Source organism: Squalius cephalus, assembly GCF_949319135.1.
Source record: "Squalius cephalus genome assembly, chromosome: 19".
Lineage (NCBI taxonomy): Eukaryota > Metazoa > Chordata > Actinopteri > Cypriniformes > Leuciscidae > Squalius > Squalius cephalus.
Window position 1 is genome coordinate 19674485 of NC_137140.1, and position 15846 is coordinate 19690330.

Below are 15846 nucleotides of genomic sequence, written 5' to 3' on the forward strand. Positions count from 1 at the left end.
ACCATGGTAAAAATGTCTATCGTTAGAGATTTTGCTATATCATGGTTGTAAAAATATAGCACTATTGACACTTCAGAGTGATGAAATGCATGAATGACAATATAAAGAGCGGAACATGCATGATATAACTGATATACCTAGAACTATACCGTAAGTGCAATATAAAAAGAGTTAAAAGCACAATATGCTGAAAAGGAACTCAGAAAGCTGCCTTGCTTAGAAGGTGATCGCGAATTTGGGATGCGCTCATTGTTAAAAAGTGTTAAGCACAACAAGCAGTGAAACAGAACGCGGTGCACAGGCTGACTGACGCACAGGGAAAAAGCACGTCTCTCAGGATGCGATTACGAATTCAGTTCTCTTTCACGTCTAATTTCGCCTTACCGGGAAATAACAATTTTCATATTTTTAAATAAGAATATGGTCATATCACCTACCCCTACTTTTCATTTTCCGTCGGTCTTAGTACACGATGTAACTACAGAAGAGTCAAGTTTTAAATAGGAAAAATATCGAAACTCTTTGTTCATTTTTTTGAGAGAGATGCTAATGGTCTTGTCCGGTTCAATTCATTATGCTAAGCTATGCTAAAAGTGGGACACCCAGACCCGGAGATCGGCTGAATGGATTCGAAAACGGTCAAACTCAACTGTTTAACTCTGGGGGAGTTGTAAAATGAGCCTATTTCCCAAAAAAGTGGAGTATCCCTTTAAGTAAACATTAAAAAGGTCAAGTGAAAAGTTTCTATTTTCTTTGGACTTTGTTTCTATGGTTTTCACTGTCAATCACTGCACTTTCAGATTCAGTTCTGCACTTAAATACGTTTGTCACTCCCAAAAATTTTCAGCATGCAGTTAGCAGCCCTAAAAATAAAACTTTTCTTCAAATTGTTATATACCGAAAGTGAGCAAAGAGCACTGCCTCTATAATCACTGAAGTTGTCAATCACTTCAGTTCAGCGCAATCTCACTGAGTTCCGCACTGTTGCTCCTCTTTTAAACAAAAAATCTGTCTACGCTGCATAATCAATCTCATATTTACACTTTGTTGGTTGTAATGAAAGGATTAATGAGCACTCATTCTACGATCTCACTTTAAACAAAAACTCAGGCGTTTTGAGCAGCATTGAGAGGATTCTGAATAACAAACACGTCTGATTTATCATTATGTTAATGCGCTCAACAGACATGTCTGTGATTGGCTACAATGCTCAATGCTGCAAAAAACAGAAATAGAAAAATCATAAAAATATTCACGGGAGCATTTGAAAGCAGCAAAGCTTTTCAAGGGGAGTGAAATTGGCTTACTGTCTATATGAGCTACAGCACATCAGCAAAATATTACTAATAATCCATGTATGACCTATCCATTCCACTCAATGCCACAACTGACTGATAAGAATGATTGGTGTTTTCTAATAAAGACTGTTAGTATTGGCTGCCTAGTCCTGTGTGCTTACTGGACTGTTTCAAATGAATTACAGTACAAGAATTATTTACATAGCACTATATTTAACAGAACAAATCAAACAAACTGTTTAGGGCTGTTTTCACCCACACAAAGGATTTTAAATGCACAATGCACTACGTGGTTGTCACAGTTATGCTACACTGGAGCGCAGAAGCGTGTGCGTGTGCGCTGGAGAGGGATCTGGAGGAGAATTCTTGCGGATGAGCCCGCTCCCGCTCCCAGAGCCCCTCATCTGGAGGAGGAGAAACACACCAGAGTGAGGCGGTCCAAGTATGTTTGTAATCCTGAGAGGAAGCAGGCAGGAGCAAGAACAGGAGGCAAAGCTTTGACTTGCTTCCCAGAAAGTAAGGTTCACAGACAGCAGTCTGAGACACCTGACATTGATTCATATTTAGCACATAGGCTTTTCATCAAAGGCTATTTACGCTGTTTTATCTGCATGGAGATTCCCTCTGGAGACACCTGAGATAAAGAGTCTGCTCAAAAAGCACATTGGGGTCACCCCTACTTGGGATTCAACCTGAAGTTTTGTGTTACAAGAAGGGGTGTTACGATACACTCATGTCACAAATTGGTTCGATACACTATACTGATCTCACAACATGATACTTTAAACAAAACCAAAAAAAGTTAAAGGTACATGTAACTTTTGGCTCTCTAACAGTAAAAAAATAAAACTGCATGTATTTGCAGAAGAGCATTGTTTTGGTTGTGCTTCGGCTCTGGGTGACAGTGTGGATGAATATGACCCGCATTACAATGAACTCTTTTAGAGAGCTACATATACCAATGTATTCATTCAATAAAATACCTTACTCCTCTGTTGAGTAAAACAATGGCACATTTCAAATCCCACAGGAGGCAATGCAATGTTGATTTTCGCTTATTGCGAGCCCTGTCACGTTTTCTTTTTGCCAGCAGGCTCTCCTATGTTCAGCGATAGTGATTCCCCAGAGTTTCGAGATTTACCGTGCTCCATGTCAACCTTTCTCGCTCATTTTGACTACTAACCTATGCCACTCCCACACCATAGATCAGTAGCCGGAGCAACTTTATACGGATATGACAAGCCACACACGGGCAACATATGATATATGTATGCAATTTCCTGCAAAAACCATCCTGACAGGTCTAAAATATAAACACTTATAATAGGCTTACCATAGTGAATCAAGGTAAGACAAAAACATGTTAAAAATGTATTGACTCATTGTGGTAATTTTGAACAAAAAAGTAACAGTGTGATAGACAGCAACAAAAAAAGTACTGTTCATAAAAATGCTAACATTGGTATTACATCAGGAATAGACTTGGACTAAATAGACAAGAATAGAAATATTCATGATTATGATTGGCTGAAAATACATATAAATAAAACATTCCTTTCAAATACAATTATTTTTTATTTACTGGTATATTTCTTTAATTTACTCACAAGTGGTTAGTAGAGAAACAGGTTCAAAAATTGGTGCTTTTAGACCTGACATTCTCAGACATTTTGTGAGAAAGTGCACCAAAACAAGCAATTGGAACTTTGCTGTCTTGTAACAAAAACAACAGATTACAGTCGAGCTGCACTTTTTACCCTTTTCATTCAATTATTTTCCCACTCACTCGTAAGCCACGTAAGATGGGTTTGTTCATAGTATTAATCACAACTGTTCCCAGAAGACTAATCCACAACGGTTCCCTGTTTTTCTACAAGCTTGTCTTAATAAGCAAGTCTCAGAGGTCTGCCACTGAAATGTTCCGCGTCGGCCTTTCTGGCAGCAAGAACAGAGGTTCGAATATCCAGCAACGTTTGATGATCATACATCAAAAATGCACAACAATTTGGGAGCAAAGAAACAGTAGAAAGAGCGAAAAGAGGGAGAGGAGGCACGACAGACGGCAGACCATCCACAGGTGCCATCTTTTCTCATTCGCATCAGTGGATGCAACATACTGTACAAAAAGGTTTTCGCGATCAGAACCCTCGTCTGCCATTGGTTGGACAAACAGATATTGCTATCATTTAAGACAACGTTGCCAATGTTGTAAAACATGTTTTAGGAAATCAACTTAGTTACAGTTCACCCAATATATATATATATTTCTATCATCATTTACCCTCATGTCATTCCAAACCAAACCTGTATGACTATCTTTTTTCTGTAGACCATGAAAGATGATATTTTGAAGAATAGTGGTAACCAAACAGTTTTGGTTCACTAAATATTGTCTTTTATTTTTCACAGAAGACAGTAATGACATGAATGTGAGTAAATGACAACAGAATATTTCATTTTTAAGTGGAGTATCTGTTTAAGAATGTCTTATAGCTGTTTTTTGCATATTAGCAAACTACGATGAAGGGTTAGTTCACCCAAAAAATTAAATTCTGTCAGTAATTTCTCACCCTCATGTTGTTCCAACCCCGTAAGACTTTCGTTCATCTTCGGAACACAAATGAAGATATTTTTGATGAGATCTGAGAGCTGGCTCACTCCTTCATAGGCTGCTATGCAATTTCAGTGAGCCTACGTTCTGACGTACAACACAGAAGCGCTGCGCTGTTACACTATGTGAACTCACTCAAGAGGCCCACACAGAAGAAAAAGTCACTTGGACTATTTTAACGATGTCTTTACTAACTTTTCTGGGATGGCAGATGTTGATTACCCAGCAGCCTATGAAGTAGTGAGCCAGCTCTCAGATCAAAAATATCTTAATTTGTGTTCCGAAGATGAACGAAAGTCTTACGGGGTTGGAACAACATGAGGGTGAGTAAATACTGACAGAATTTTCCTTTTTGGGTGAACTAACCCTTTAACAAAAACCCCATTCTATAGAACTAAATAACTAAAAAGGCACATAAATATGATGGATCCCGGTGAAAAAGCTGTCGACAATATAGCTGATAAAAAAAAAATGAAGGAGAAAACAGCATTTTCAAGCATTGAAGGTAATGTTCGTTATATCCATAATCAAATAGGATTTAATATAGGTTATTAAGGCATACTGAGAAAGCCATGTTTGATCTGAAATTGAATTTTACTCATGTCTGAGAGCACAAGCAGATTCTGGCACTCTGCATGGAATATTTTCTTGCTTTCATCTTTTCTCCTTTTTATTTTTGAAAGCTGAAGTAAAACTGGATCAGTCACCTCCAGCCCCATCTCAGAGTTGTGTTTTGTCCAGACAAAAGACAGAGAGAGAGAGACACAGAGAGACAGAGAGCGACACAGAGAGAGAGAGAGAGAGAGAGAGAGAGAGAGAGAGAGAGAGAGAGAGAGAGAGAGAGAGAGAGAGAGAGAGAGAGAGAGAGAGAGAGAGAGAGAGAGAGAGAGAGAGAGAGAGAGAGAGAGAGACATGAGTTTTTTACACTGAACCAACATTGCCCTCATCTGGAAAGAGGAAGTATGCAGGGGATGAAAAGAATAGAAATCCCATCTAATCCCATAGAAGTCCAGAATAATGTCGGTGCTTACAAGTGTAGCATGTGTCCACAGCACAAAGACGGTAAAGTGATAGATTACCGTCATAATTTACAGTTTCAAAGTCGTCTTGTCAAAGGCAAAGTCATATGGCCAATATTTAAACAAGGATTAAAACGGTCTCAGATCTGCACCAAACCACTAGACAACAGAGCTGTAGTCAAGGCAAATTACCTCAATGATGCCATCTGTCCACAGCACAAATCCTCAAAGGCCTACATCCTTTGTTTAGATGAAGTATGCAAAAATATGCAAAACGTATAGTTAAAGAAACAGTTCACTCAAAAATTCATGTTCTGTCATTACAGATATTTAAAATATTAATAATCATTACTTATTGACCTTCATGTTGTCCAAAACAGTCTGTTGTAGAAACAAAAAAATAATTTTTGAAGAATCTTCATCCAGCTTCATCCATTCATACAACAAAGTTCATAGTGACCAAAGGTAACAAAGTAGTCGTATGGCTTCAGAAGACATTGGACGAGGCACACGACACCATTCAACTACCATTCAAAATGTGGGGGTCAGTAAGATTTTTTAATGCTTTTTAAAGAAGTCGCTTATGCTCACCAAGGCTGCACTTATTTAAACAGTAATATTGTGAAATATTATTACAATTTAAAATAACCTCTTTTTTTAAAGCATTTTAAAATTATTTGTTCCTGTGATGGAATTTAAACAGGAATTTTCAGAGCTGTCATGAAATGAATCAAAGCTGAATTTTTTAGCAGTCATGAACCTTCAGAAACCATTTTAATATGCTGATTTTTTTTTAATCTTACTGACCCCAAACTTTGAAACAGAAGTGTAAATGTTCTCCTTTTTTTTTTGGAGCTTGATGGTTTTATTGAAAAGAGCTGTGTGAAGATAAGATTATTCAATTCTTCAACAGCATAGAGGTTTGAAATTAGGTAAATAAATGAGTACAAATGACAATTATTTTAGGGTGAACTATCCCTTTAAATTAGTATAAACAATGTTCCAGCAAAGTTGTAACTTTCAAAAAATAAAAAAATAAAACAAAGATCAAATCTCTGGACAATGATATCTTAGGGCGACTCACCAATGGTCATGGACTCGGGAAGGCCAGGGGTCGGCAGAACACTGGTCACGGGAGAAACCTGCGCTGGTGAGTCGGGCTCCATGCTAAGACAGACAATAACACAGACAATAAGCATTAGTCTTCAAAGAAAATCTCATTAAAAAAAAAGTGTTCTTTTGTATCAGATACCTAAATTGGAGTTGGCTTTGTTTTTCACTGTCAGTTGGTGGGCTTGAGCTCTCCTTCTGTCCATGAAATCCGACATTTTCAACTGAACTACCAGCTGAAAGTACAAAAATAGCAGGATTGTACTCACACATTACACACTCAATTAAATAGTGCTACATTTAAGTTAAACTCATCCATTTGAACAATCAGAAGACATAAAAATGCCAGCCACATCTATGTGGACAAGAACATGAAAACACAGCAAGATGTCCCTGAATGAGCACAGTGTCTGACAGGATGTGGGTCTGACCTTGTTGTGTGTAGGGCTTGCTGGAGGCCAGAGGTATGAGAATGTGCGAGTTGTCACTGTCATTATCTGTGATGATTTGCCTTGGACTCCACGTAGAAACACTGGATAAACTCCCCACAACCATCCTATGCAGAGCAGAATGTTGTAATCAAACCTTATTTGGTAACACTTCATTTTACATGTCACTGTTATGTTACATGTAATTACTATAACTATAAATGATGCATAATTACATGCAACTAACCCTAAACCAAACCCTAATCCTAACCCTATACTAAGTACATGTAGTTACTTAATATTACTCAGTACTTAATGTATAATTAGTCTAACAAAGACCCCTTATTTTATTGTTTCTTTTTTACAATGCAATTCCATAAGTCCTAAATATTAATTTACGGCATGTACTTACTATAGGGTTAGGGTTTAGTGTTAGTTGCTTGCAATTATGTTGTATTGTAAATACAAATTGTAAATGTCTCTTAAGCTCACCCAAGGATGCATTTATTGGTTAGAAAAGTAAAACAGTAATATTTAGAAATATAGAGTTGTGCAGCTTAATATGTAGTTTTGAAGTTGTGCATATGCAGTTTAAGATTTTTGTGAAAATCGTGATACATTTTTCTCAGGATACTTTGATGAATAGAAAGTTCAAAAGAACAGCTTTTATTTTAAAATTTCTTTGTAACATTATAAATGTATTTACTTACTATTACCAACTATACTACTATTACTAACATCATAAATGTCTGTCACTTTTGATCAATATTCATTTCTTTTAAAACTTTATCTATAAACTTTTGAATGGTAGTGTACATGTGACGTGTAACAAAGACACATTAAAATAAAGTGTTATTATAAAAGGTAATAAAGCTATTTTTAATTGTCAATTCAGTTGAAGTCTCATTACATCCTGATATTAATTACAGGTGCATTGTGTAATATTTAGGAGGATCTGTTCACAGAAATGCAATATCATATACATAACTATAGGCAATAGTGAGATTCACTATTTCAACAATTAAAGCAAGACTTTAGCTGTTCCAAATCACCCTCTATACCCTCATTCACTATTCCCTACATTACTCCGCTAATATAGTCCACTTGAACTATTGAATGAAAACAAGTGAGCGAATTCGGACACTGAATGTGCATAGTTTGTGCTTGCCGTTTAATAATCATTTGAAATGTAGCAAACTGGCAGCTCCAGTAGTAATGAAAAGATTTTTCTTGAATTCTTTCATGGAAACTAGCATGTATAAACAATTTTATAATAAATTAAAAAGGAAATTATACCTGTATGATATTACGCTGTACCCACATTGGACCAGCGGTTTGGAAAAATGGGTGGATGAATAATTCAGCTGCGGGCGCCATCTTTTGGCGAGACCCGGGAATTTATTCAGCACGACCCTCACAGTGCATTATGGGTATTCTCTGGCCATTGAGTGTACATCAGCTGTACACCCGTTATTAAGGTGCATTATCAGATTGAATGAGTGCACTCAATGTCCACTATGGTTTCAGATACCACTACAAATGGCTGTCCCCTCAAACAGTGCCCTATTTAATGGTATAGGGGGGCGATTTCGGGAACAGCCTTTAAGTAAACTCACCGCTCCCCATTCCCATGATCCTCTTGTGGGGGCTCCCGCCTGCTCTTTCCATAAATGTCATCCTCTTCCTCCTCCTCATTGTCAATGCTCTTGGTATCGGGCAGCACTCCATTCTGTGTGGGCGTTTCACCCCAGCTCACAATCCCAGGCTCAGTCAGGCCGTTATGAATGGGAGAGGTAGAGTCCGGAGGGTCCAGAGCCTCCTCAGAACTCATATGACCCATCGTACTCTTCCTGAGACTCCTCACAACGTCCTCACCAGCCTCGTCCTCATCTTCCGCACCCACGTCATCGTCAAACGAGATTATGTTTGTGATCTTCTTTTTACGTCTACGTTCTTTTCTTAAACCGGAATCTAAAATGCAATTAAATCAATGATATAAGGGTAACTAAACAATGGCAACTGAATCTCAATCATCAATTGAATGTACCATAGTAATATTTATTAGAAGAAGAACAGGAAATAAAACACTCTCACAAACAAACAAAAAAAAGAGCGCAAACCATATCTTTGAGGATACAACAGCCTGTCAGTGCGGTAGTACCCATAACGGGACATCTTTACTGTAACCTTGAAGCAAAATCGAAGAACTCGTTTGATGTCATTTTGAAGAAAATCAGGCCAAAATGAAGTTCATTTGGAGTTTGTTTTAGGAGTTCGAAACATCTTTTCAAAGCGAACTATCCGTAAAAGTTCGCTCTGGCTGGTAAACACCTGGTTCCATTGGTTTGTAGTGAATACAAAATAGGTAGGTGTGTTTTGGGGGTTCGCTTTCATTCCTTACGTCTTTCAAGGTCAGACACAAGTAAAAACATGAACACACTGGAGAGCTGCTTTATAGTAGAAATTAAGGTTGTAATTCTAATTGAAAGTGACACTAACACATGTTTTTTTTTGTTTTTTTTCATGTATTCATGCCTTAGAGCAATTTATTGTATAAAGTGCTATATGACGTTGAGTGTTAAACTGCAGAGCTAGTGCAAACATATCCACATCGCTATGATCGGATACCTTCTTGTGTGTTTATTTTGTTTTAGACAGTAAAGTTTTCAGCAACATTCGTGGGCGGCGTTGGGATATTCACTAACAGTACATCTCTGAAAAAGTATTTCAGAGTATTTCCGCAAGTGAAAAACAGAAAACAACTTCACAGTGAGTATATAGTGGCCTTAAGGGTACATATCAGCCCTTAAAGGGATACTCCACTTTTTTTGGAAATAGGCTCATTTTACAACTCCCCCAGAGTTAAACAGTTGAGTTTTACCGTTTTCGAATCCATTCAGCCGAGTTTCTGATATTTAGAAGAATGTCAGTAACCAGACAGTTTCTGGTCTCATTGACTTCCATAGTAGGAAAAAAAATATACTATGGAAGTCAATGAGACCAGAAACTGTCTGGTTACTGATATTCTTCTAAATATCAGAAACTCGGCTGAATGGATTCGAAAACGGTAAAACTCAACTGTTTAACTCTGGGGGAGTTGTAAAATGAGCCTATTTCCAAAAAAAGTGGAGTATCCCTTTAAGGTGCATATTTGTACCTTAGAGTAGTATTAAGGTAAAAAGTTGTCTCTTTAATGTTACAACCCCAGTGACAAGCTATTGTACCCCCAAAAGTAACATTTTTGCCAGTGCATGTGTAATTCTGTTATAGTATGTGACTCAAGAACCTGCAGAAGTGCTGCGGGGCAAGACAGGCAGTGGGTCTGATGGAGCATCGGAGCGAGGGATGAAACCAGGAACCACCGCAGTGGCAGTGCCGATTTCCCGCAGAAGTGTGCTGACACCTTGAGTAGACTCTTTCCACAAACTGCTCATGCCCTGTGTGGACTCCTTAAGCAGGTGGGAGACAGACGGCCCACCACGGGCCTGGCCATTTAGGTCCGTGTTGTCAATGTTGATGGCAAACAGGATGGAATTGAGCCCTGATGACACATACACTGAATTGACACTTGCACAAGGAAGGATGCCTAGCTACACTTCACAACGTTATGCTAACTAACAGAAGCAAATGGCAAATATCTTATTGTAATATCACCTGCAGCCATAGTGGGCAGCATACTGGCTCTCTCCTCATCCAGGACAAAAGCCCAGTCTTCATAGAAGGCACTATATATGAGGGAGAAATATGAACAATTTATTTTCACACAAGTTAGAAGTCTTGAGCCCCGTTCACACCGCCAGAGACTTTGGAGGGAAAAGACTAAATATAAATGAAATCAGTACATAAAATGCTTAATATTAAAGAGAAACAGCAAATGCTCTTTGTCATCACAGCTATTTATAAGAGGCGAAAACGTCAGTCTATCTGGGTTCACAATACCATTCAGGCTTGGAGTGAGCACGGCGAGTACCACTGTCTGGTGCAGGCTGGATGAGGTCCAGGAAGTTGTTAACTGCTAAAATTAACTTCTCCATCTTGTCGCCAACAATATACTACAGGATGTAGTGACTGATGGATAACATGCGCTCCACTGACTCACTTCACTCAACTCCTCTCTTGATTTGCATAAAGTTCAACGATCACTTCGCTCGTGTCGCCAGAAATCACCAGTTCTAGTGATGGGCTGATCATGAACGATTCGAACGAATCTTTAATTTGACTCGGGAACAACGAGTTGTCTCAGAGAGTGATTCATTCATTTTGTGTTGTACGCACATGCGCAACATCCTATGGGTTCTGTACAGGAGAGTCTTTGGCTGCATCCGAAATCCCATACTTCCCTACTATATAGTAGGCGAAAAGTGTATGTGACAAAAAAAAGTTTGTCCGAAATCACAGTACTCATAAAAGAGTAGACAAAAAGCACCCGGATGACCCGAGATTCTGAAGTGTGCATACGATAAACACTTTACTATCCCATGAGGCCATGGAAAAGGATTTGTGGATAGCAGTGAAGTGACGCAACTGGCACTGGTACAGTAGGTCACATGATAATGACAACCTGGCGAATGTATGAAAGTCCGGATTACATTCCTACTATATAGAACTTTTTTTTTTTTGATGGTGGTGAAGTAATTACTTATTAAAAATAAGTAACTACTCAAAAGAGCATGCGATTTCGAACGCAGCCACCGGGTCCGAGTCATTCGTTCATCACGTGACAGTCCCATAGGCCGCTAAGGCGTTGCAGTCTGCCCTTGAAAAATAAATTCTGGTCTCAAATTTCTAACAATTAATACATTTGTGAATTTCTGTTATGATGGTTCTTTTCCATAACATTGAATGTGGTAATGAAGAGTTGGCTGTCGAACGATTCGGACCTGAAGACTTTAGAAGACATCACCAAGGCTCTCCCTGATCAGCCCGACGGTCAAAAGTAACTCCAAAACCGTCCGTTGCAGACACAAGTGTCTTGTATCATTGGAACCCTTGGCTCGAACAGAACAGGACGCATGTCTCAGATTTGATGGTCATGAAATTTTTGAAAATCTGTGTATGGGCTCAGTCTATGGCAGTGGTTCCCAAACACACCTGATTCAACTCATCAGCTCATTAACCCATGTGATAATGAGCTGATGAGTTGAATCAGGTGTGTTTGATTAGGGAGACAAAGAAAATGTGCAGTGTTGGGGTGCCTTCAGGACAGGTTTGGGTACCACTGGTCTACGGTTACGTGAAAAAGAACGTGGCGACTGGCCACTTGGTGGCGCTGTAAAATGAAAAAACAACAAAATTGCAGAGACTCTGAGGTGAACTAATAATTTCTGTTTCCGCTACAGACTGCATAGCTTCAGCCTATGCTATGGGAATGTGACATGACAATAGAACGAATTACTCAGATCGGGAGGGGAGGTGAACTAATAGACTGCTAAGCAATGAATTAACCAATTCTGTTTCTCATCATTTGGCCTTTGCTGCATTATAGTTTTGCTTATTCGACATTTGCTAAAGTAGAAGTGTTGGGGAATTTGGCTATTAAGTTAAAGGTACAATATGCAAGAATTTTTTGCCGCTAGAAGGCGCTACATTCCAAACAACAACAATGGCGTAGCTTGATGACGATGAGAAGGAGCGTGGAATGATGGGAACTGTCGTTTTAAACTCCACCGTGGATGTAAATCAGTCAGACGGGAATCGAAAAATCATGTTCATGGATGAGGCTAAGTTCTATTTTTATAATGACATGCTTTTTGTGGCGAGGGGGGCGTGGTTCAGCGCGGTCTGTAATGGGAGAGAGAAGAGACGAGCAAGTAGGTCAAGTGCAAATGACGAACACCTGTGTCTTATTGCTGTGATCCGCGTGGAGAGACCGCTTATAAGCCGCGCGCTGGAACGAGAGAGAGACTGAAGAGAAAATTGGACGCAGAGAAAGAAAATCGGTGGATCCGAGCTCTCATTTTTGAACTGTTTTGTGCCGTCGCGGTTGCCACGGTGAATGCGCGTTGTGCACGACTTTTGTTTGTTTTGCTCTATTTTAATAAAGTACGAGTCCCAGTCACGCCGACCCTTGTCTTCTTCCTTCCTGACTCTTGAACCTCATCACACTTTTATTTCATTAAAATGAATTAACCGCAAGAAAAGTAAGGTTTAATACTAAATTGGTTATCATAGATGTTACTGTATGTCGAATTCATTGTGATAACGCTGCACAGTTTTACGTGTTCTAAACAATTGTTGTAAAAGTACATTCGAACATACCCACATCATTTGCCAAAATACTGATTAATCTTTATGTATAACACATGCTATATTTATTTACATGGCCATAAACACCATACGTGATAAACAATGCCAATAAACTAAACACAAACCTAAAGCAATAATACTTACATAAACTATTACCGAATGCTACATTTGGAAAATATAAAAATTAAGCATGCTTTGTTGACAGAACCAGCTGCAATCGGTAAAGAATAATTGTGTTCCATAACGACTGCAAGAAACAAGCTAACGTTTGTTGCTTAATATACGCTACAACTACAACTTCCGCATTTGTCCAGGACTCCCCGCAGTACGAGCGGAAACCGAGGGTAACGCGGATATGACGCAATTGACTGGCGACTCCCAGCTCCCCCCTGCTCTAACGCCCCGTTTCCTTGGTTAAAATCGCAATTTTCTCACGATTTAAAAATAGATGGAAACATTTGGGATATTGTAAGTAATCAACTTAACAAAATATATAACACTGGCCTTGAGATTATGGGATATTTTAATGCAAAATTCTTACATATTGTACCTTTAACATGTAACATTTTAATTCTATTCTACTGAACTTCTCATTACTAGCCAGTTCTCTATTTAAATGAATTGGATCAAGTCACTTTGTCACTGTGTATCACTGGCAGTGTAAACAGGGCTTTACTGATATGTAACGAAAAACAACAAGGACAATAAACAAAAAAAGACATCCAAAACCGAGAATCAGTGGTGTCTTTACCCAAGGCGGGCACTATCTGCCAGCAACATGTGTAGATAACGCTCTAGCGAGTGTTCGTTCAGAGCACAGCGAAGCCATGCCCGTCCCCGGCCCAGCTCGGATGTGATATTCCGCAGAGAGTAGAAGCGCTGCAACTCATGACGGTTCAGGTGCTCCTTCACATAAAACCAGAACGTCAGCTCTGAAACACACAAGAGAGTCCGTTTGAACTGCCACAGCAATGTTCTCAGTTCCCCATTATAGAGAATAGAGATAGATAAGATCACAGAAGTTATATAAAGAGATCATTTTGTGAATCAGAATTTAGGAGGTAAAGAAAAGGTCAGCGATACTTATTCTGAAAATCCTCATGGTTGAGAGAAAAGAAAATTAAAATAAATGTTTTCACTGCAACAACAACAACAACAAAAAAAACTAAATAAATCACAACACTGAGTATTAGACCAGTTGAAACTTTTCTTTCTGTATTCATATTCCTTTGGACATTTTGTATTTTTTTTCTTTTTCTTTTTTATCCATTGCTGGTTTTAGCCTCAGTTTGGATCAAAAGAACATTTTTCTAGTCTGACATTGAACTTGTTCAGTTGTCTGTTTGTAACAATTTTTCAAATGTTAAATGTTTCAAATGTTTTCAAATGGCCACTTAGGGCTGAGGTAGTCATACTCATCTGGACTCCGTGACATTTAAGTAGTGCAGGATACAGGGTGGTGCAACCTAGTGTTTAAATATCTGGGCTGGAAAGTGGTTGTGGGTTCTGATGTGATCATTTTACTAGCAAAATAATAATGTAAATAACTTAACTTACTTATTAACTTAAAACATTATTAATAACAGCTAAAAGTGTTTGTCATGGGATTTTGTGAGATTGTGGGGGGCAACAGTAGTCTGGCTATCACCAGACCAAGCTCAATCTTTTAAGATTGAACATTAGTCTGGGGAGTCTACTCTGTATTTTCTGCTGCACAAGAGGCGTGATCAACGGGAATAGTTCAAATGACTCTGTATCAGACCAACGATCCGGGTGACGTACTTTGAGCGACACGAAAACTCCAGGCAGGAAACGTCAACAAACTTGTTGGTTTGTAGCATTGATCAGCGGTTGCAGAAGCCGCAATGGCATCGAGCGATTTTTGCAGGTTGTGCAAAAAAAAAAAACATGAGAGTGAGTGGTATTTACATCCACTTGAGCGATTTGTTTGCTAAACTAAAGAAGCCATTGAGCATCGTCAAGAGGTTAAATGGAATTGGATTGACAGTCGTGCGAGAGCCAATAGCGCGCCAGGTAGATAAGCCAGTTTGTGATTGGTCGCCGCAGATCTGTAACGGAAGCAGGATAGAAAAATGTACAGGTTTCCAGCCTGAGCTGCAGGGCGAAATCAAATCGGGCTGGGTTTACCCAGTCTAGGGCAACAGGATATATAGATGCTTTTGGTTTCAGTCAGTTTGTCAAATGCCAAACCAAATGATGCAAACCCCAACGTCAAATACATTATGAAGCTGTGGCGGGACAGATTAGACTGTGGCACCAATGGGAAAAAATGGCTAAATATTATTTACATATTTAATACCATTCAAAAGCATGGACTCAGTGAGGTTTTTGTTTTTTTGTTTTTTTTTGAAAGAAGTTTTTTTAATGCTCACCAAGGCTGCATTTATTTGATCAAAAATACAAAATTATTTTGATATATGACATTTTTTTCAAATGTCTTTTATTTCTGTAATAAAAAAGAAACGGTCATTACTCCAGTCTTCTGTGTCACGTGATCTTTCAGAAATAATTATAATATGCTGATTTGGGGCTCAAGAAATATTTATTATTATAAATGTTGAAAACAGAAAATAAACAGCATTTACTTGAAACTGAAATGTTTAGTAACATTATAAATGTTTTTACTGTCACTTTGGATCAATTCAATGCATCCTACCTGAATGTAAGTATTAATGTGTGTGTGTGTGTGTAATGTATATATATATTGTGTCAAGTTTTATCTAGAGGATGTTTTTTCCCCCTCTATAAAATATATATATATATATATATATATATATATATATATATATATATATATATATATATATATATATATATATATATATATATATATATACAGTCGTGCTCAGAATTAATCATACCCCTGGTAAATATGATCAAAAATGGCTGTAAAAAATAAATCTGCATCGTTTATCCTTTTGATCTTTCATTCAAAAAATTGGTACAAAATGTAACCTTTCATTTAAGTAAAAGAATTGAAAGTGGGGGGGAAATCACATTATGAAATAAATGTTTTTCTCCAAAACATGTTGGCCACAATTATTGATACCCCTAGAATTTTTTACGAATAAAATATCTCTGAAGTATATTCCCATTAATATTTATCTTTTTTA

General features: G+C 38.2%; 1 protein-coding gene across 3 annotated transcripts in view; it reads right to left on the reverse strand.

Moving 5' to 3' along the window:
• The window catches only part of snx29 (sorting nexin 29), a 124948-nt gene that overhangs the window by 104229 nt on the left and 4873 nt on the right, over nt 1-15846 (reverse strand). For all 3 annotated transcript variants that reach the window (XM_079850491.1, XM_079850489.1, XM_079850490.1), the window contains exons 5-11: nt 13464-13644; nt 10121-10191; nt 9753-10007; nt 8083-8437; nt 6470-6594; nt 6181-6274; nt 6013-6095 (exon numbers count right to left, since the gene is read on the reverse strand). In XM_079850491.1, coding sequence (XP_079706617.1) covers nt 6013-6095; nt 6181-6274; nt 6470-6594; nt 8083-8437; nt 9753-10007; nt 10121-10191; nt 13464-13492 — 1012 coding nt within the window. In that variant the 5' untranslated portion in view covers nt 13493-13644. The remainder of the gene's footprint in view (nt 1-6012; nt 6096-6180; nt 6275-6469; nt 6595-8082; nt 8438-9752; nt 10008-10120; nt 10192-13463; nt 13645-15846) is intronic.